This window comes from Rhineura floridana, chromosome 12, assembly GCF_030035675.1.
Source record: "Rhineura floridana isolate rRhiFlo1 chromosome 12, rRhiFlo1.hap2, whole genome shotgun sequence".
Classification (NCBI taxonomy): domain Eukaryota; kingdom Metazoa; phylum Chordata; class Lepidosauria; order Squamata; family Rhineuridae; genus Rhineura; species Rhineura floridana.
The window spans coordinates 20,503,712-20,526,401 of NC_084491.1; the positions used below are offsets into that span (position 1 = coordinate 20,503,712).

General features: G+C 42.9%; 1 protein-coding gene across 5 annotated transcripts in view; it reads right to left on the minus strand.

The window, feature by feature from the left end:
• Positions 1 to 700: 700 nt before the first annotated feature.
• ASH2L (ASH2 like, histone lysine methyltransferase complex subunit) overlaps positions 701 to 22,690 on the minus strand; it is a 30,932-nt gene continuing 8,942 nt past the window's right edge. For 3 of the 5 annotated variants that reach the window (XM_061592904.1, XM_061592901.1, XM_061592905.1), the window contains exons 5-17: positions 22,250 to 22,344; positions 21,356 to 21,451; positions 20,985 to 21,080; positions 20,147 to 20,222; positions 18,999 to 19,016; positions 16,141 to 16,234; positions 14,042 to 14,259; positions 11,445 to 11,612; positions 9,547 to 9,740; positions 8,900 to 8,992; positions 4,835 to 4,933; positions 3,603 to 3,662; positions 1,475 to 1,678 (exon numbers count right to left, since the gene is read on the minus strand). In XM_061592904.1, coding sequence (XP_061448888.1) covers positions 1,571 to 1,678; positions 3,603 to 3,662; positions 4,835 to 4,933; positions 8,900 to 8,992; positions 9,547 to 9,740; positions 11,445 to 11,612; positions 14,042 to 14,259; positions 16,141 to 16,234; positions 18,999 to 19,016; positions 20,147 to 20,222; positions 20,985 to 21,080; positions 21,356 to 21,451; positions 22,250 to 22,344 — 1,415 coding nt within the window. In that variant the 3' untranslated portion in view covers positions 1,475 to 1,570. The other 2 variants (XM_061592902.1, XM_061592903.1) reach the window with 2 other exon arrangements.

A 22,690-nucleotide genomic window follows, 5' to 3' on the forward strand; every position in this document is an offset into this window, starting at 1 on the left:
TTATATACAACAGGAATGGAGAACCTTTGGCCCTCCAACTGTTGTTTGACTCCAGTGTCCATCAGCTCCAGCCATCATGGCCAATGATCAGAGGTGATGGGAATTGTAGTCCAGCAACATCTGGAGTAAATGTTCCCCAGTCCTGATGTATGGCCAACATATCATGTGGGTCCACAGCTCAGGGGTAGAATACCTGGGCTTTGCATGCAGAAGGTCCCTGGTTCACCCTTAGCTCATGCTTTCCCAACATGGTGCCTTCCAGATGTTTTGGAATACAACTCCACTGCCCCAGCCACAATGGCCAGCGGCTCAGCTGGATTCCTAAACATCTGGAGAGTAGCAATTTGGGGAAGGATGGCATCTCCATTTAAAAACAGAACCAGGGAGCAGGCAGAAGACCTCTGTCTGAGATCCTAGAGAACCCTACAGATCAGATGGCACTGAGTATTACATGGACAAATAATTTGGCATGGCATAAGGTAGCTTCCTATTTCCCACACAAGCAGATAACCTACTAAACATGCTTTCTCTGTGACACTTTAGTAGTATAGGGGAAAATAATTACACATTTTAAAAAGGGTATATTGTGTCAAGAGTGCAAAAACACCATTTATAGCAACCTCTCTCAACTGTTATCTGTTGGTTTATTGCACATATCACACCATAAACAGCAGCATTTTGCTTCTAGCACTAAAATCACAGAAGTTCCTCCTGCTCCTTTTCAAACATGAATGTCCTGTGCCTTTACTTTGCATATTAGACATTTATATTTGAACAAATTCATAACTCTGGCTGAACTGTACTTTGTATCTAGTCTAATCCAATGTACTATACACTACAGCTGGGGTCTGTAACAAAATGTTGCAGTGTAGGGTGCTCCTGTACAAGATTCCCAACAACTAGCTATGTCCCTTTCCAGGATGCTCTATCCTCCCCTCCCCATTTTCAGGCAGCATTCTGTGCCCAGTCCCCACTGGGCTGTTTGGGGGTTGTTTCTCCTTCAGATTTCCCCCAAACCTGCCAATTCCTCCTCCTTGTGCATGTGACTATACTCTGCCCTCATGCTGTAAGGGATCCATAATGGTATAAGGGCAGCACACATACACAGTCCTCTTCTCTCCTCACCCTTTGAAAGACTGACTGAGCGAGCTTCCTTTCAGTGGGTGAGGGTCATTTTTAAAAGAATGTGTGATATTCAACTCTACTCCTACTCAGAGCAAACCCACTGTAGTTAATCAACGTAACTAACTTAGGGTCACTCATTTCAATGGGTCTGCTATGAGTCGAGGTTACTCGGCTACAACCCATAGTCTTCAGAACTCTGTAATACAACTCAATATGCTTCACATATGCAGAAACATTATGTTTTGTTTGCAGCCGGCTCCTTTCCACTGCTAAGCTGGCTGGCACAGGGCCACCAACTTTGCTATGAGGAGGGATAATTTCTGGAGGAATTAAAGAATCGCACAGCGTCTAGAAAATAAAAAGAAAGAGATTTATTTCTTTTCCACTTTGCATCAAGTGATACTGTTTATTTTAAGTAAAAAAAAAATAATATATACAACATCTTTCAAGGTTCCCAAGGTGGGCTGCGCCTCCCATCAACTTCTGTTTCTACATGGTAAAGGACATCTGCCAGAGTGTGTTCTACTACTGCAACCCAGCCCATATCGCTGATCTGCAGGAAGGGGAAAGGAAAAAAAGAGGTTAGCTACTTCAGTCTTCAGTCAGGCCATTAGCCATGTTGGCTGGAGCTGATGGGAGTTGGAATCCCACAACATCTGGAGGGCCACAACTTTCTCATCCTTAATTTATTTATAACATCTATACCCCACCTTTCAATTTATTAAGTAAACAATGTGGCTTACAAATTAACAGCATCTAAATAACCAAGCATTGTGGAAAAACTAAAACTAGGTTAAAAAAAGATAAAAGCAGCAGCAAAAGACTAATAAGTAATCTATCCCCAATGCTATTTCATATATATAGCTCCTGGGAGAGATCATTAGGAGATCTGGGGCATGGGGCAAAGTGCCATCAATATAACAATGTCACTCAGCTCAATTTCTCCATAACCACTGAATAAGAAGAGGCCATGCAGGCCCTGAACCAGTGCCAGGATGCAGAGGTAGCCTAGACGAGGGCAAATAAATCTGAGTGAATTCTAGCATGATGGAGGCTCTGTTGCTGAGTGGCTCCCATGTCTGAGAAATAGGCAAGTTGCAATGGAGATTAGAAAGAGCAATGGAGATCAGCAGTATTTTGACGGGCATATTTCATTTTTCCATACCAGGAATGGAGGACATTCAGATGATGTTAGATTACAACTTCCAACATTCCTGGATAATTGACCATGCTGGCAGGGGATGGTGCCTATCAGCTTTGGTACCAAATTTTCCATTAATTCGCTTTTCTCTATTGTTGCAGATCAGATTTTTATGTAGTGATTTTCTGTGGCTATTTTTGAAAAAAAAAATTCTTAAAAGTCCACCTCTAAAATATCATTATTAACAATGATAGTTTTATCGATATTTCCTTTTATCAATATTTCCTTCAAATTTATTGGCATTTCCTTCAAAAATATTGATAATATTTTTTGTGAAGGAAAGACAGATCAGTAAAAGCAGTGGCCAGCGGACAAATAACAAACCTGAATCTGTATCGGCCTGTTAGATTGATGGAATGCTTTCAAACCAGCATTGGCCAATGGATCCCATCCCTAGGTGGGCATTGAGAGTCCAACATCATCTGGAGGGACACACATTCCTCATCCCTGTTGCATACCTATTTTGGCAAAGCCCAAACATATTTCCCTGTCTGACGGTAACTGAAATGGGATTCCTAAAATAATCAGAATCTAAGCAGTGTGCCTCTAAAACGGGGTGGCAGTCCAGATGTCACTGGACTTCAAATCCCATCAACCTGAGCCAGCATGGCCAATGGCCAGAAATGGCAGCAATATCTGGAGGGCCACAAGTTTCCCAAGCCTGCAATAAATTGCTCATCAGAAACCCACAACATGTTGGAGTGAAGGAAAGAGCAGACTTGGAGTGGGACAACTAATCTGTGCTTCCATTAAGGTGGCAATCCCATCATAATCCAGAGCTAGTTTTGCCCAGTGCCTCCAAAACAATATGGATTATATCCAACTAACTTTTACTTGAATGGACCCAAGGCAGCTGTACATTTCAATGGGTCTACTCCGAGGATGAGTAGCACTGGAGACAAGCTTACACATGTACAGGCATTCTGCAAGACTGAGTGAGCTACTGAACATAGAATCTGGTAATTGGCGCAAGTCTGTGGAACTAAGCTATAAGAAAATAATGTATGCTACAATCTCTCATGATAAATGCTTACAAACAAGTCATGGTCTGGGATATTATCTCATTTATTACAGGATCCCTTCTTGATCCCCGTAGCTTTACATCCATTGTCCAATTTGCATATTTAATTCCTATTGCAAAGTTTGGGTTTTCAGGTCAATGAATCTGGGATTTTCTTTGACATGCAGAATTCTAGACTCTCCTCGTACAAAGACCTTGAAGTTTACGTTAGCCAAGAAAGGCACATGTCAACATCATGCTGATATTCCCACTTACCGGACGGTAACTGATATCTCTTGGTGGGTATTTGAAGTAGGGTCCAAAGTTTATAGAAACCTATGAAAAGCAAAGGATCTATTTTCAACTGTTACAATGCTTAGAGCTATGGGGAGAATGGGGGGTACTATGAAAGATACTTAGATGACAAAGATGCTTCAGACATTTTAACAGGCTCACTGAGTACAGACAGCTGCTAGTAAAATAAGAAAAAGGTTATGGTTTGAAAATTGTAACAGGTTCAGTGTGCTTGGATAGCAGCTAGTAAAACAGAAAAATGGAAAAAATTGCAAGTAGATAATTAAGCCCAAATGAAATAGCTGCTTTACGGAAGCTAAAGGGAAAACAAGTAATGAATCACAGCCTCCTAGGCTTTACAACAGACTTGCACTTAAGTGCTACCCTGGTAGCTGTAAGGTGACAACTCCATGCAAGCGAGTAAGCAAGCTGGTCGTGGACAGATGGGGCATTCCACCCAGCAAAGAAACCAAGTGGACAGCCAGAGGAGGGAGCCCCTTTCCTCTGAGCCCACTGCAGAAATGCAGCAGGCTGCTGAAGGAGAAAAGGGGCTCTCTGTTCCTCCTCTGCAGGCCCCTAGCGGACTGGTGGTATATTAGCAAAGGTACCAACGACCTTGGATTTCTTTGAAAATCTTCCCCCCAACATAAGCGCACATCCGCACACATCCCCAGGGCAGTACAAAGATTTACACTGATACAGATGACCAAGGTGATAAGACAATACACGACAGGCAGCTCTACTTTCCAAACTGGTTAGTCCAGGTGAACCACGCTTGTGGTTCTCCAAAGCAAGGGGTTGTACTAGTGTCTGCACAAGAGTAGACCCACTGAAATTAATGGTACTAAGTTAGCCACGCCTACTAATTTTAATGGGTCTACTTTGAGGAGGACTAGCATTGCATGCAGCCAAGGAACTTGGCAAGGGCCAAGGATTTAGGGTGAGCTTCCCATGTGCCAGGCCCTTTGCAGTACTGTAAATATTTGCATGGATAAAGTCAAGGAAAGAGGTCAGAAAGAACCTTGGCACCTGTTTAGGTATGGCTGGCCTGTCAGCTGTAAAGACCCTGGAATGACTGTTTAGCACAAGCATGCATCCTGCTGCCCTGCCCACAAGGGCCCATTTTTTAAAGGATGAAGACAGCACCCAACTGTTTCAAACCCATCAGATGGGCAGGAGCTGAACTTATGATCAGTTTATCTGCTTGGACATACCGTGCAGCCTTTATACAGAGAGACGGCAGGGAAATAAACACCTTCGAAAATATCTTTGTATGCAACTCCTTGGCTGGCACCATTTTTATAGAAGATTATCTGAAAAGAGACAGCCGACAATCACAAGGAGCAGAGCATCACTGTAATCTTGGACAATTCCCTCTGCCCCGCTCAGCTTCCTTCTCTCCACTTGTTGTGTCTTAGAAGTGCACACTGCAGGCTCTTCAGGATCTGCATGTCTCACCTTGAAGTTCAGGAGATGGCTAGCATATAAGGCGCCCAAAAGATAAATGGAGCACAAAAATCCAAGTCTTGCATTCTACAAAATGTAAAACAGTTTCTTTGGAAGCTATTTTCTTACAGGTCAAAGGGTAGGAAAGACTAATTAAGTCTTTGCTTACACCAGAAATATGAATCTTGCAACTTGAGACCTTCACAATGCAGCCTTCAACCCCCCTCCCCTTTTTTTTTTGCATCCGTTGGGCTCTGGTTAGGATCCTCAGCTTTCCCAATGTTCATTGAAAATATAAGAAAAAACATTCTAGTCCTCGTGGCTGCAAAGCTGTGATCAGATGCACAATGGTGGAAAGTTTCCACTGTTACAAATTGCCCAGAAAAAAACCCTTTCCAGAACAACTCTTTAAATGCTGAACTTCCAAACTGAGAGTACATCCCATGTTACCTGCAGACGCCAGAAGTTCTGATGCGGACACCAACTGCTATGGCTCTCTGCTTTGCATGCACCAATTTTTAAACACCACACCTAATGGCCAGGATCTAAATAACTAGAGTGTCTCATGGGAACTTTGAAATGTCGCCAACCTGCTGAAGCACTGGGGGCACAAACTTATTATCTCCTCAGGAGTAATGAAGCTTGCCTCCCCCCCCCCCCGTTGATACAGTTTATGTATTATGTGAGAATGTAGGGAGCTGGCTTGTACTGAGCCAGACCATTAGCCCATCAAGCTCAGTACTGTCTACTCTGACTGGCAGTGGCTCTCCAGGGTTTCACATGGAGGCATTCTCCAGTCCTACCTGGAGACAGGAGGGATTGAACCTGGAGCCTTATGCATGCAAGACAGATGTTGTGCCACTGAGCTATGGTCATTCCTCTCCAGAGATAGGGTGTTCCTGGGAGAATCATTCATCTCTCCAAGCAGCTATGTCAGCCATGCATTAAAAGCACTCGCCTGTTAGCCATGGGCAACAAGGAACTGCATGCAGGTTGAGTATACAGGATGGCGGAGGAGGGAAAGGAGAGCTCCATTCTTCCTGTGCGGCCAGCACACAAACCAGGCCCCTGCCAAAGAATCTGCAACAGGCTAGTAAATTGTTTGTTTTTTTGGAGGCTAGAAACTTTTGGGGCCTTCCTTACATGGCTGCACTAGGTAGATGAATCTTCGAAGTGCTTACCAATACCATATCCACTCTGGAATAAGACCGTGTGGCTCTATTCCAAGCAATGACCTCCCTTTTACACATCATACCATCTGTTTATTTGTATGCCATTTTTCCACATAGCTATTCAGTTTTTGTTTTTTTACTTTGCTAAAATACCTCCTTGCCTTCACCCCACCACTTATCCGATTAAATATTTCAAATCAAGGTCTCAAATATAGTAGAGAGGAACATAGACAATGGCTGTGTTGGCACATAATGCTAAACCACGGTTTAGTGCTATATGGTAAGCTGCAGCAAACCCAAATGAAGCACTGGGATCATGCACTCCCTCCTCATATGCAGCCAGGAGGGCTTCTGCAGAGATTACTTTACTTTCAAAGAACGTTGCCTTGTCATGGCATAAGAATTGGCAATTGTGAGTTAAAATGAACTCTGGTAATTTTCAATACACATTATCTTCAAATCGTGGGTTATGAAACTGGCTTGTTTAATTAACCAATTTTTATTGTACACCAGGTTTCCTGGTTCACATGATTAAATATCTGCAGAAGTCTTCCTCCTAGATAAGCTGCAAAGGAGAAGAGGAGAGCAAGGGAGCCCAGTGCTTTGCTTGGCTCCTTACAGTTTGTCCATGTGGTGCTAAACTATGGTTTAGCATTACGTTCAAACACAGCCATCTTGACAAGTTTATGTCCTCCGCATCTCTCTAGAGGAATACAAGACAGCATTGCTAGTGGCAATAATTATGTGGTAGGAGGGAAAAGTCAGAGGCTAGAAAGTAGCATTTCTTCCATGAAGTGAAATTACAGTGAACAGGGCGACAATATTGTACAGGGAGTTGCTCCAGTCCAGCACAATGTGAAAAACATTGTATTGGATATGAAGAGCGTAACAGGTGCTATTTCTTCCCTAGCTGACACTGGGAAATGCCAGCAACATCCAAGGTACTCAAACCATGCAAGTTTTTAGAATGTTTGTAATTGTATTTGGATTTTTTTTTTTACATTTTTTTAATTATTATTGATGTTTGCCAGCTGGCTCCTTCGGGTGGAAGGGTAGGATCTGATGATGATGGTAATAATTTCATTTTGATAAAATTAAAATTGCGATTTTATATCCCATCTTTCATGAATTTCAAATCAAAACACACCCAAGGAGGCTCTCATCCAAACCGTTAAGCTAATCTGTTTTAAAAAAAACAAGGAGCAGCAGATAACACACGAATCAACAGTGTCAGGTGAAAGGTCAACTCAGGCACCCAAAGGTCTGCCACGTCAGAAAGTCTTGAACTGGCACTGAAATGCCATCATGGAAGGGGCCAGGCAAACCTCCCAGGATGATGAGTCCTGCAGCCTAGGTACGGGTGCTTGCCAACTGCACTTCAGATGGTGGTGGGATGCATAGAAAGGCTTCTCCAGGTGAACTAAATGGATGGGTAGGCTTCCATGGGAGGATAATGTTCTTTTAAGTACTCTGGTCCTAAACCATTTAGGACTTGGAGTCGCATGTTACAAGAAACAGCTTCCAGCTGGCATTTTCTACCCGTGGGGGCAACCTGGTGTGGACATCCAACCTTGACGTAACTAAGGCTGTGTACATACCATACATCGGCTTCCCCCAAAGAATCCTAAGAACTGTAGCTTTGTGCAGGGTAAATTCCAGTTTCCAGGATTCTTTATGGGAAGCCACTGTGTATGTATGCAGCCGAGGTCACGCCCGATCATGTCCAGGTCTGCCTTCTCCAGAAACAGGAGTGGATGGTACACCAGTCTAGTAGGCAATCCAAACCCCAAATCCACTGAGATTAGAGACTTTGGAATAGGTACATCTTGGGTTGTCCTGTCAGTGTCACTCCCTCATTAGCTCAGCCAAGGATATGCCAGTGTACATCCTTCAGTCTGGCTGAGCTGGGGTAAGTCCCAACCAAAAAGGGCATTCTGGGATTGCAGCAGGAGCGTGGCAAGGAGAGAGACTTACACCTATCCCAAATCCCTTTCAGTTTGGTCATGTGACCTAGCACCTAGAAGAAAAACACCAACAAAAAGGGTAATGCAAGTCAAATTCTTCAAAATTCCTTCTGAACCAATTTGGAATGGGGTAACTTATGCCTGCATGAATTATGCCAGTTTCTTATAGCTAGAACTGCTCTGCCTGCCAGGCAAAGGCATCTTGTAGTCACTGACATCACCTAAGAATCCAGGAGCACCCACCAAACTGCAAATCTGATATTTCATGCAGAGTGCAACCTCATGTCACAGGTTGCACTGGCAGTCCTGCTTATGAGGAGCGCTTGAGTCTCATCTGAATTAAGTTCCAATCTCTCAGCCCACATCCAGTCTACTGCTAATCTCAAACATGGCTTCAGAATCTCCATGGCCTGCCTGGAAAGGAGAAATACTCAACTCTACCATCAGCATGTTAACGACTAACTCCAGATATCCAATCTCTCCTAATGGTTTCATGAGGTGTTAAACATAAGAGACAAGGTGAAATCCTGCATAGCAAACCATGGTTTGCTGCAATTAACAGTAGTTTGGCTGGAGGTTCACACAAGTTCATCATTTCCATAATATAAAGCCATGGATTAGTGTTATTTCTGAACTGGCCTCAATGTAATTCATGTAGTTCTCTGATTAAGCCCCCCCCCTCCAAACCCCAACTTACTTGGCTTCCAGGAGCTTGTTTTAAACTCTTTTCAGCTTTATCCACAAAGTCCTTCTCTTCGAAGTACAAGTAGCTTTTGAACTTGATCAAAGCCTGAGAAGGAAAACAATGGAGCATGACTAACACCTTGTGGAGGCACAAATACACCACTAAAACAGTAAGACACAAACTTTGGCTGCTGAAACTGACAAACCCCAGACTGTGCTGAATCCTGCATGAAACTCAGGACACTTCAGTGAGATGCTCCTTGCTGTTTAGGACAGACATGGAGCCCGATGTGCAGGAATGCACGATGCAATTGCGAGGAAGGCAAGGCAAGGAGAACAACATGTGTGTGTTTAAAGTAGCTGTATTTTTTATAGAGGACCACCACCTACAGCCAGAAGAAATGCAGCCTCATCTACTGGAAAAGCTAGCTTTCCATTCACTCTCCTTGTCATGAAGCAGGACTGGAACAGCCAAGGGCAGAGGAGCCCAAATTTGTACTACAGTTTAATGAGACCTGACGATCCTGTCATGTTTGTTTATATGCCACTCTTCAGCATAAATATGCTCACATAGTAATCAAGGTTATAGCCTGGCTCAAGGCTTCCCTTTAGAAGACAATCAACTGGAAGGTAGGCAGCATTAAGGCCCTCACCCCATACCTTATCTTTGTAAGTATCTGGTAGTGATTTGGCAGTTTCAGTGTCTTCTGGAAGGCTGATATAGAAGCCAAGCACATCTCCTTGGCCGTAGCTTGATGAATAATGTTTACCAATTGACTGATGGAATTTTGTGCCTTTCTTGCTGCGCCAGGAGTAACTAAACTTGTCATAGCCGAGGGGAGCCTGAAGGTTTCCTGCAGAAAAATTGGAAAGTTAAGAACACAAAAACAGCCCTGCTGTATCAGGCCAGTGGCCTATATAGTCCTGCCTCCTGTTTTCATCACAGTAGCCAACCAGTTGCCTATGGGAAGCCCACAAGTAGAACCTGAGCAAAACAGCACTCTCCCCTCCTGTGGTTTCCAACAACTGGTATTCAGAAGTATTCTGCCTCCAACCATGGAGGCAGAGCAGAGCCATTGTGGCTAGTATCCATTATCCTCTATGAATTTGCCTAATCCTCTTTTAAAGCCATCCAAGGTGGTGGCCATCACTGCCTCCTGTGGGACTGAATCCCAGAGTTTAACTACCCAGCTGTGTGAAGAATTGCTTACTTCTGACTGCCTTGAATCCTCCAACATTCACCTTTATTGGACGTCAACTAATTTTAGTGTTATGAGCGAGGCAGAAAAACTCTCTAGCCGCTTTTTCCATGCCATGCCTAATTTTATACACATCTATCATATTGCCTGTTACTTACCTTTTCTCTAAACTAAAGTTACAATAAAGTACCTGCCTGGGCTTACATGCTATCTGTATAGAGTTGCCAGATGTCTCCTGGGAGGGGGTAGCTGTAAAGATAAAAGAGGCTTTCGTTCGCTTCCAGCAGCAGGACCTCCCACCCTGACAGGGTAGCGATGGTGCTGCCCAAAATTTCCCTGCCTGCTGTGATGCATCATGGCACCCCTGCAAGGCTCAGAGGTGGGTGGATAGATAAAGCTGCAACTATGTCGCACTCCACCATACCTTCGATGGAACCTGCATCCCTACAATGTCACCAGACTACATCTCCCATCACCCTTAATTGCCAGCCACAGTGGATAGGTCATATGGGAGTTGGAGCAACAACAATATCTAGAACGACAGAGGTTCCCCATACCTGCGCTATATGACATTTCATACAAATGTAACAAACCAGGTATGTTTCTTCAAGCTATAAAGTCACCCAGACTTCATCCGCAGAGACATCTATAAATGTTTAAAATGCCTATAACGTACCAAGCTGGAATTTTCCATCCACACCGGTCATTTAAGGATGTAATAACTGGAATTATCCAAACTCCACACTAGGAACTCTGACACAGTTACATGGCACTACTGTTTTGTATTTGAACTGGATACAACTGGCTGACTTGCTTGGCTGTCGCAGCGAGTGCAGGCAGGCAGCGTGGTCATGCCTCAGCCCCCTGAGAACTGCCACTGGCTTATCTGCTTTGACGCAACAGCCCTGAGCCATCCATGGGCAAAGCGTAAGGAGGAATGACCCCTGAGGCACAAAGACCACTCTGGAGACCTTAGAATTTGAATTGGTACATAAAAAGTTGCCTTATCCAGAGTCAGACCACTGGATCCATCTAGTGTCTACGCTGACTGGCAGCGGCTCTCCAGGATTTCAGAAAGGGAGTCTCTCCCAGCCTTACATGGAGATGCGGGGAATTGAACCTGCGACCTTCGGAATGCAAGGCAGACACTCTACCACTGAGTTACATCCGTTCCCCAATGGTCCTACACCATGGTCTAAAGGTGCATAAATGTAGCAACCTTGCTCAAGCTCAGCAGGTCTGGTAAGTGCCTGGATGGAACAGTGCCTGGGAACTCTAAACACATCACCTTGAGTTCTGCAATAAAAGAAAGGTAAGATACAAGTGTAAGTAAATAAAATAGAGGACAATAAGGCTTACCTAGTGGCTGGGACCACCCAAGTCTGGCAGCAGTTTCTACAGGCATCTCATCCACAGAAATCTCAAAGTACCAGGCTCCCTTCCGCACCCCATGTGAAGCTCGTACCATTGAGTAGCCTTTTTCTCCTATGACTGTCAATCTATCATCTGAGATCTTCAACTGGGGAGCTGCAGTTGTTGAAACAGAGACGGAAAGAACACTAAAAACTTGCACAGGTTTAAAACAATCATTAAGCAGGTGAAACAACTACCGAGGACTGGAATGTTTTAAGATGTCATCTCTTTTCTCTTTGCTGGCTTATGCTGAAGCAGATAACCAATCCAGTAAGTTTACTTGACTGGTCACAGGTTTCCATAACCTCAGGAGAAAGGTCTAGATTTCCAAAAGTCTTTATCTGGAGATGACAGGGATTGGTTATGCATATGCTTGGCCTCTAAGCTTTAATGAAACCACCTTTCAAAGATTTTCCCAATGTTGCATTTCCATGTAAGTTTAAATATGTATGTATATATAGGGAAGGATCCTCAAAGGGGAGGAATATGCATATCTTTGAAGTGTTAAAATGTATTTAAAGAGCATTATGCATTGCACATGTCATATGATCTCTTCTGCCCTGGAGGGCTATATCCCACTAACTTCTACTCCGAGAAGGCCCACTGAAATTAATGGGCCTACGTTAGTCATAACTATTAATTTCAATGGGTCTACTATGACTAGTGCTGGATACAAGATTGGATTTTTCTGACCAGCAAAGATGCTTGCCTTTGGCCACTTCTGGGTGTGCTTCTCTAGGTAAATTCTTGGAAAACAGAGCTCAGTAGCAGAGCACACACTTTGCATGCAGAAGGTCCCAAGTTCAGTTTCCCAGCATCTCCAATTAAAAAGCATCAGAGCTCAGGTGGATGGAGACTTCAGCCAGAGACCTTGAGAGCCGTAGTTAGACAAGACAACACTGGGTTAGACAACCAGTATGACCTTGTACGAGAGAGCTTCCTATATTCCTAACACTGTGCCTCTTATATATGGTATGTCATAGGGAAAACTGTAACCATCCTAAGGCAACCTTGGGTCAGACCATCTCAGCAGCTATTTCAGCGTCAAGGACAGGTCATTTGGCTGAGCTACAGAATGCCTTTTAAAACTGAGTGCACACCTAGGCCGCTCAGTACCAATCGGTTTAAAGCCACAGAGCCCCATCTGTGCAATTAAGAGTCTTAGTTGTATTTGTAGATAAGACTGTAGTGCTGGATTCCTCTATGCTGAGTAACGTGCTAAACAGCAGCACATTGTAGACTGTCTCAAGGACTGCAAGGGCTAAGAATTAGATTCCAAGTAATGCGCTTGGACACATACGCATCCCACAAAGCCCTTTCCCTCCATTATAGGATGCCACTGTGAATTCCATTTTGAATCCTTCTGTACCACTGAATGGGGACTAGGAACAAAGAAAGCTACCTTATACCAAGTCTGCCTAACGGTCCATCTAGCTCAGTAGTCTCTGCACGGACTGGCAGCAGCTCTCAAGGATTTCATGCTGGAACTTAGGTTCAATCCCTGGCGTCTCCATGTAGGCTAAGACTTTCTGCACGCAAGGCAGATGCTCTGTCACTGAGTTACGGCTCTTCCCTAAGCTGCAGGCTGTATCTGCTCCATCGTGGCAACCTAATACAGAAATAGCCAAGATTAAGGTGGGCTGCAGTGTACTGCCTCATGAAAGCCAACAGAGCCAAGTTCAGCATGCCACAATCCTGCCTCTGAACCAATAGCAGCATGCCATCCAAAGGAAGAGGAGAGACAGCAAACCCCCCCCCCAATTCCAAAGGGGCCAACTGCTGTTTCGACTCCTCCTCACTCAGAACAGCCTTCTCAGCTGCCATTGAAGCCAGTCACTAGGGCAGCATCTGCACTATACATTTAAAACAGTCTTATACCCACTTTAAACAGCCATGGCTTTCCCCAAAGCATCCTAGGAGCTGTCATACATTAAGGGTGCAGAGAGGAGACCCATTTTCTCCACATAGAGCTACAATTCCCAGAGTGGTATCACGAACAACCGCTCTACACAGGGAACTCTGGAACTGCGACAGCAACAGAGGTTTCCTAACAGCTCAGCACCCTTAACAAACCACAGCTTCCTGGATTCTTTAAAGACTGTTTAAAATGGTATTGTGGTGCTTTAAATGTATGGTGCAGATGGAGCCTAGGACAACAACTGTGCAACTTTTTATCATTTTCAAGAATACGCTTGTCTTCCTTCTTCCCTTCCCATTTCATTTTCCAATTGTATTGTATCTATTAGATTGTGAATTTGTGGGCAGAGACTGTCTTGTTTCAATCTCTATAAATTTCAGAGCAAGTTTTAGGTGCTGCTCCCACCATCATTGTCACTGTAAATGTCACACAGAGGTGCAAAAAAACATTGTGCTGAAAACTTGGGGCTCCATGCAAAGCACCTTCTCCAGGTAGTAGAAAGCCTGTGGCAACATTGTCGGTAAGAAACACAAAATTCACTCCAGTTTTGCACATTCAGTATTTCTCACGGAGCCCTGACCAACAAGTGCAGGAAGATCTCAGCCAGGGTTTTGAAGCTCCGTACCTCGGTCATGCAAAGCTAAGAGGACTCGTTCGTAGAGGCAGGCTCTGTAGAGATCTCCAGGAATGGGTTTGCCAGCCCAGCAGTCTAACTCTAGCTTCTCTGGGTCGGGCGCGTGGGGGTCAGGCTCAGCCAAAATGTAACGGTATCCATCTTTATTAAAGGGGTGCTCCAATGGGTAGCCATGAGGCGGGAGACGCTGGGCGGAGAACAAAGGATCACTGGGGAATTGAGAAAGGAGCATTACAAGTCTATAAAAGCAGAACGGACACAGACCTTCAAACTATGAAATGTGTGTGTGGGGGAAATGCTGGTCAGTCAACATCAAGCACTTGTTCTTCCCCCACTTTTTTGCTACCACGTAATTTATTCAATTTATACCCTGGCCCTTCCTTCCAAACGGAGCTTCATACCACATATGAAAGCACAAGGGAAAAGGTTCCCAAGTGTGCATTGTTCACACATTTTCCAGTTCAGAAACGTACTCAACACCGCAGGATGCTCAAAACAAAAAAGTACTAATCAAACAACCACAGCAATGGCAGGAAGCAGATAGGACATATAGGACAAAATAACCCCATAAATCACCCAAACAGAACAAAACAGCTTAAAGGATAGTCATCAGTTTTTAAATGTTATTTTGTAGAACACTTTTAAATTCACACTGTGCTTTATGATCTTTGTTGTGTCTGTCTTCACCACAATGCCACTGTGGAAGTAGGTTACCGCTAGTTGTTAACTAAATGCTTTATCAATGAAGATCTTTTAACTGAGAGGCTGCAGTCTTACACACACTCACCCCACTGAAGATAGCGGATTTGCTTCAGAGTAAGCACATACAGGATTTCACAGTTAAGTGTCTGACTTTTAAGCAACTTAACTCAGTCAATCAATACACTACTATAAAATCAACTTATTGGGGAAAAATCAGTTTAGTGTCTTGAGGATCTTGAAGGAAGAGGACAGTTTCTCTTCAGTTTGAAAACTAAAATTTCGCAGTATCTGCTAGCTGTGGATATAGGCCTTTAGAAAGCAAGACCATCTTTTAAAAGTCTCCTTTTCATCAAATTTGGTAGAGAAATGATGGAGCTAGTTATGACGAGGTCCACACCATACATTCAAAGCACATCCAATACACATTAAAAGCACATGTCTTCCCCCAAAGAATAATGGGATCTGTAATTTGTTAACAGTGCTGGGAATTTGTAGCTCTGTGAGGAGAAAACCAAGGTTCCCAGAATTCTCTGGGGGGAAGTCATTTAAATGTTTGGTGTGGATCTGCCATATATATCTGTGTGGCTTGCATGGCAGCAGGGCCTTCAAGCATCCCAACCCCTCATTTTGGCTTGTTCTCACCCTCCACCTCCTATCCCCCCCCACAGGAAATATCAGAGTTGTATATCTGCTATATTAGCTGAGGAATCACACTGATTAATCAATCTAAACTTGTGATGCTTGCTGTAGGCTCAAAAGCAAATGAGGGAGCGAGAAGCTAGGCTGTTTAGAGGAAGGTGTCAGTCCCCTGAATAAAATACGTATCCCCAAATAGGTCTCCACCTCTTCCTCCTCCTTGACATCTCACTTATTCCCCCAGCTCTTGCCAAAACATTCTGCAAGTGTGAAGCAATCTGCGGAATGTTCAGCAAGTCAGTAAGCCACATACCATTTACGACCTTAAATGTGAATACTAGCACTTTGAATTGGACATGGAAGTGCAACTGGTGCAAAAGTGGCATCACATGTTCAGTCCTTTGGGCTGCCACCAGTATACTGGCGGCTGCATTTTGCATGAGTTGAAATGCTTATTCTTTTATTCCCACCACGACCTTTCCCCCTTTTTGTGCTGTGTTGGGGAAATGTAAGGCATTATTTCAAAGTGAACCATCTCGAGTGCTTTGGTGCAAAAGCCTTATGTAAATGTAGCAAATAATTTTTTTAAAAGAAGGTTAATATTTCTTTGTTGCCGCTCATCCCTGTATTTATTTTGGTAAAGTAGAAGAGGTAAAAAAAGTAAAAGGGAAAAAAAAAGATTAACATGGGGGATAACAACTGCCCCTATATTCCCATTCTCTATATACCAAGGCAACCTCCTTCCTTCTTACCTCCTGGTTTTCTTGGTCGCACCTGTAGTCCCTCCATCTTGTTGCTTGCGCTTTGCTCCTCTCCCTTTCCCGCTACTTCCTGCTACGATACCCCCTTGGGGAGGAAAATGCCACAAACGTCTGTGTCACTTGAAGGCAGGACTTTACAGAGGCATCAACATTCCCTGGATGCGTTTGAAATCTCAACAAAACCAGGGACATCTTTCAGGCAGAAAACAGAATTTTTAGTATTGAAAACAGTTTACATTTGGCTTGCTTATTGGCCCATAGTTACTCTCGTCTCAGTAAGAACATCACTTTGATCAACACTACAAGAAGCTTAGCTGAACATATCAAGTGCCACCAGCATTTTAATTTGAAAGCAAGTCACTGTCATCTTAGAGATTTGAAACACAAGGAGACAAAGAAAAAAGGGGGGAGGGGAAGCTGATCTGATAAGGGAAGAGAGGAGAAATAAATAAGCTTCAATAAGATTTTCACTCATTTCAACACTATGCAAAATCAGTGCTCAAATTATGGGAAGAAGACAGGGGGCCCTTAATGATATCCACAACCCCTAAACCATTGACACCTTCCAGTTTTTTAGACAAACTAGCCTTTCTGCCCCTGGTATCTTTAAGGACAGTTGCTAAGGGGGGCTGCTACAAGAGGTAAGGGGCAGGCCTCCTCCAGTTCTCCTGTCATTTGAGCACTGCACAAAATGGTTAAGATACGCTTGGACACACAAACTGTGCATCAGCTGTAAGCATCTGCCATTCATAAACAAGAAAATAGGAAAACCAAAAGCACAAGATGTTTCTCTGCAGTGCTAGTGACTGATTGTTGGGTATTGTCAGCAGTTTGTTAGTTCTTGTCTATGTGACTCTCTCCCCCTTCTTTTGTTTGTTTCTCCATGGGGTTTGCAGGGATGGATACACCTGTGAGCATGCCAGTGGAACAGCAGCATCTGCTTTGCAGAATAGCATTTGGTAGCAATATTAGGAATTGGGGAAAGCAGCTCTCAGACCAGTTAGGCCTAGGAGAGATTATGAGCAGCTGTATACATTACAAGTTGTTAAACTGAACAATAGAAAAGCGTTATCTAAGGAATCTAATTTAAAATTATTTAACTGTTGATGACCTGCACCAAAACATATTTTGGAACGGATTTTATGTGCAATGGCACCACCCACATCCCTCCATGTGATGACATCAAGCCTGAGAGCACCTGGAAGTGTAAGCCCCAAAAGTACACATGTACACATGACTGTAGTCCGGACAGAGTTTAATCACAAGGCCTGGGTCAGACAATATGCTGAACCAAACCTTTGCTTAGCTCAGCATGATGCAGCAGCAAGGAGAAAGGACAACCAAAGCAGCTATAAGCTCCTCTCCAGGACCCTGCATGTCTACACATGCAGCTGAGCGTGATGTGCAAACCACGCCAATCAGTTTCATAAAAAAGGTCGCAATCATGACCTTGATGTCACCACATGGAGGAAATTCAGTGTTGCCACATGTAGGAGCATGTCTCTTTTACTGCCAATTTTGTATTTAGTCATAAGAGTTGAAAAAGTGTTTTGTTTTATACTAATGTGCAAAGGGTGATTCCAATTTACTTTAGTCAGCCCTGGGTGTTTAATTATTCTGGATTCATTTGAATTTATAGAGCAGTGCATAAGTCATTGGCATCAATAGGAGAATTCTTCCTTATGTAGGTTTCCCTGCTTCTGATCAACCCAGAGGTTTGTTGTACTGCAGACAACCACTTTAAAACAGTAGCATAAGGTACCATAACTACACATGTAGCAAGCTTGGAAATCAACATCTCTCTAGCAGTGTAAGGAAATGCAGCCTTTGAAGGGAGTATCATCTTTTGCACAAACAGTAATTGATTTGAATTGCAATTTGTTCTAGCATTTTCCATTTGGGCTAAAAAACAGAACAGAGACCTCCCTGCTTTGTAACTCTGGAGTGTCCCTTCTCAATGTGAATCCAGGTACCAGTTCTCTATCAACACTACAGAATGGGAATCTCATGGAAATGGAAGTGCATGACTGGCTCCTATTCCAAAACCATGGAAACAGTTCTTTTGTTTGTTTGTTTGTAAAAAGCAGGCTGGACTTTGGAATCATCATGCAATTTGTATTGTAGTCTTCCTCCAAGGATGCTAGGCTGAGGGAGATGGTGGCTTGTCACCTGGTGAGCTTCATATTAGAGAAATGATTTCAGCCCAGGTCTCCCAAGCCTAAGAATAGCAAACAGCATCTTTCAGGATGACTTAGTTTATAGCTGGTAACCACATAGTGACTGTACTAAAGCACATCAGATGAGAGATGTAAAAACTGGTTGTCTGGATCCAAAAGAGTGTTAGCACAAACTTGGTTTTAGTTTTAATTGGTTTAACACCCCATTTAGACAGAAAACTGAAATGTTCAGAATGATTTCTTAAACACCAATTTTCCCATGCATTCCTCATATTACAACTTAATCATTATAGCTGGTGGGTAACATTTCCTTATTCTGCAACAACTCTGCAAAGAAAATTATCACTATTCCCATTTTACAGATGAGGACTTGCAGCAAAAGAGCCAAGAACTTATCTTAAGGCCTCTCAACAGATGATAAAGCGAACAGAATAAATTAAACCAGGAGGAAAAGGTTTTTAAGTGGCCAATGAAAAGGCAGAATATGACATTTGAAAGCTTGTAGATGCTTCACATTGATGAGCAATTCAGTGTTTAATTTTAAGTGTTACTCCCATAAATTTATATGACAGTGTTTGGATGAATTATTTTTAGCTTGGCAAAAAGGAAAAACAAAAAAGCTTTGCAAACAACCATACTTAAGTTTTAAGAAGCTGAAAAGTAAATATTCACCTCCCAAAGAGGCTCCACCTGTAAGAACAGAAGTTGCACCATGTAGTTGACAAGTTTTAATGAGAGAAAAAGAAAATACCACAGCATGAAATGGAGATAAAGCACTTATATCAGCCTTCCATGTTACCAGTCTGAAAAAGTTACAGCCTGAATTCTTTTCTTTTTTCTTTTGCATCACACTAGCCTCTACCAAGTGGGCTGACAGCAGAGTGATGTATCTTTGTCTGTGATCCTCTTGGTCTTTGTGCTGGCCACAGAGGAGTTTTCCCTCTGCAGCAAGCATGGAAATGGAGCGAGCCCACACACAAGAGGCAGAGTGATTCCTCCCTCCTCCAACAGCCCACTCGCATGTCTGCATGGAATTCCTTGTCCCCTACAGGCAAGTAGCTCAATACCAGGATTGAAGGGGTAAAAAACCTCACCAATCTATATTGCAGACAAGATCTACATTACTTTAGGGTGAGTTTACATGTGTTTACAATTCCCTGGGAAGTTCTCCTGCACAGGCTGCACTAAAATCAATGGGAGATGTATAAGAACACAGCCAAACTGATTAAAAAAAAAAAAAGAATCCAAATTTGAGTTGAGAAATTTCTAGCCTTCCATATTTACATATTCTTGAAAACACAACTCCACGCAGCGAAATACAACTGCAAATTCATTCTGCTGAAAACTGGTCTAGGTGAGCTGGTGGGATACATTTATAACTATTCTGCCAACTTGCTGCAGACTTATGAAAACTGAGGTGTATTAGCCAAATAAAAAGCCTCAATCTCTCTCCCCCCGAAAAAAGTTCCACTACGCATACATATATGGAAGACAAATTTGCTTTACATTGATTCTTAAAGAGTTCCAGTATGATTAAAAACGAATTTTTAGCACAACACAACAGGATTAAATGGGTTCAGTTTGGCAGTCCTCAGATACCACAAGATTAAGTTAATTAAATCTGCAACCCTATGGACACTACTTGAGAGGAAGCCCCATTAAATACAGGGAGACTTTCAAGTAAGCATGCACAGAATTGCCCTGTAAATGTAATATCTCTTGAGCTATGAAGAAAAGACGTGCTCAACTGCTAAGGCTTGAAGATTCAAACTCTACAAGACAGATTTTCTCATTTGGAAAAGAAAAGAAAATACACTTGCCATTTAGACTTCCACTAGTCGATACAGCACTGCTCTGCTTCTGGTTATCATATGCAGGGCCAATATTAGCAAGGTCCTAAAAAAAGGAAGAATGAAATACACACCATTAAAAGCTACACACTTTCAGCCTCTTGCTGTTTGCATCACCTGTAGCTGGGCAAGATTTGAACGCTTTCAAGACATAGCAGGTTTACAGCACAATCCCAAGCAGATTTATTCAGAAGTAAGTCCTGTTGTGTTCAATGAGCTTATTCACAGGTTATATGCATTTAGGACTGAAGTCCTAGATCTGACAAAAATATGTCAGATGTAACAAAGACAGACCATTTCTATCTGGCAATAATCTAACCGTCTGCTACTTAATATACCATTAAAGCAACCTGCTTGAAAACTTCAGCAAATAATATTTGGCAATATTTTGAAATAATAAAGTAACTGCAACAGCTAATATTGTTACCCCGAGACAGCAGAGCTGAAGGGAAGCACATTCTGACCTCTGCCACCAGCCAGAAAACCTAGGGCCACTATAAGACTGCACCCCACCTCCCTGGAAGATCATCATGGCAAGGGAGAAACCAATCTGGCCACATCCCTCAACCAGTGAAGGTGCAGCTGCTCCTCTTCCCTCCCCATTTGTTCTTCCTTTCCTGTTGCATCAATTAGATTTTGAACCTGGGCAGGAACTCTTATCTTTTAAGCACTTAGAAAGTGTTAGGGTGCTTTAACAGTGCTGCTGCTGCTGCTGCTGCTGCTGCTGCTGCTACTACTACTAATAATAATAATAATGAATAAATCTTTCTCTATCACCAAGTATGTTTACTGTACTGATATGACATACCTGGTCTAAGAGTCCAAACTTGGGGTAATCTTCCTCTGGATCTTTGCTTCCTGGGTCTGGATGCTCTTTCACCAAGAACACATCCCTTTCTTTACACTAGAGCAGAGCAGTAAAACAACATGATGCTGATCGTATATTCAAAAATACGTAGGCAGTAGTGCAGTAATTTTTTCCCCAGGAAGACCAACGCTCATGCCAGCTGAGATACACAGAAGCTCACCAGGACTGAGTAACCAGGTTTTTTATTTTTATTTTTAACATGCAGTAACATAACTGGAATATTTTCACACCAGTTTTTTTAAATTCAGCTTGTTACCAAACTGTAATAAAAAGAAAGTGGTGATTTTGTTCTTTCCCACTTCAGAACTTACCATCGTTTTTACGATATTATTCGGCCAAGTCATTTTCCCTGGTCTTTGCCTTGTTGTCATACATTCCCAGTACTTATCAATAAAAGGTATAATATCCTGTTTAAAACCAAATATAAGTGTTACAGAGCATTTTATTTAACGGACAAAATGTGGGAGGGGTTTTGGAGAAATTTGGTAATCATCTACATTTTAGCTGCTGGAAAAGAGCAGCTGTGGATTAAATGACATGGGCTAAATTCACTGAGGCATACTGCTACGAAGTTTTACTGTAGTCTGCTTAATTTGTGGATTCAGAGTATAATCTGTGTTTTCCTATGTAAAAGGCACATTACTGATCAAGGCACAGTTAAGAGCCAAGGCCTTTGACAGTTCCATGAAATTAAATTATGAGAGATAATTTGAAGCTCAGTGTGGCATAGTGGTTAGAGTGCTGGACTACAACCTGGGAGACCAGAGTTTGAATCCCCACACAGCCATGAAGCTCACTGGGTGACCTTGGGCCAGTCACTGCCTCTCAGCCTCAGAGGAAAGCAATGGTAAACCACCTCTGAATACCACTTACCATGAAAACCCTATTCATAGGGTCACCGTAAGTCGGAATTGACTTGAAGGCAGTTCACTTTTTTTCAGCAGGTTCACAAACATATATACTACATACAAGTCTAAGGACTAGTTGTCACTGAGAAGGCACATCTATTTTGAATTGTGCCATCTCATACTGAAGATAGAAGGTCACGTAAATGAAAGTTTCTCTGCACACAAAAATTCCTTTCACAGAGAAAACTTGGTATTTGGGAGATGGATTCTAGCTAAGTCTTCACCTAAGAAATGTCCTCCACATGCTTCCAAGCACATTGAATGTTGAGAGCCACAGCAGCAGCAACTGATTCATACCTTGTCTTTTGAGAACATGGTCTTTGGATGTTCATCTTGGGTCCTTGATTGCCACGTTAAGTTTGCCAGAGCACTAAGACACATTTCCTTCAAATCTTTAAGGAGATAAAATAGACACAGAAATTAAACCAACAGCTGCACTGTATAATCAGAAGGATATGAATGAACTGGGAAGGGTTCAGAGGAGGGCTGGTGACACACTTGGAAAGGAGAAAGAAATGGGGTGGGCTACACATCTTAGAGCTCTGGACCATGTGGAGATTTCTTTCGAAAGTAGTAATTACTATCCCTAGGTCAGAGCAGCAGCACTTCAAGCTCTGCATTCTCTTTGCTTTCAGCAATTAGCTCAATGCCTCCCAGAAAGTCACACATAATACACAATGGAAGGATCCAAATCTATAGGTGAGTGGTAGAACACATGCTCTGCATGAAGAAGATCCC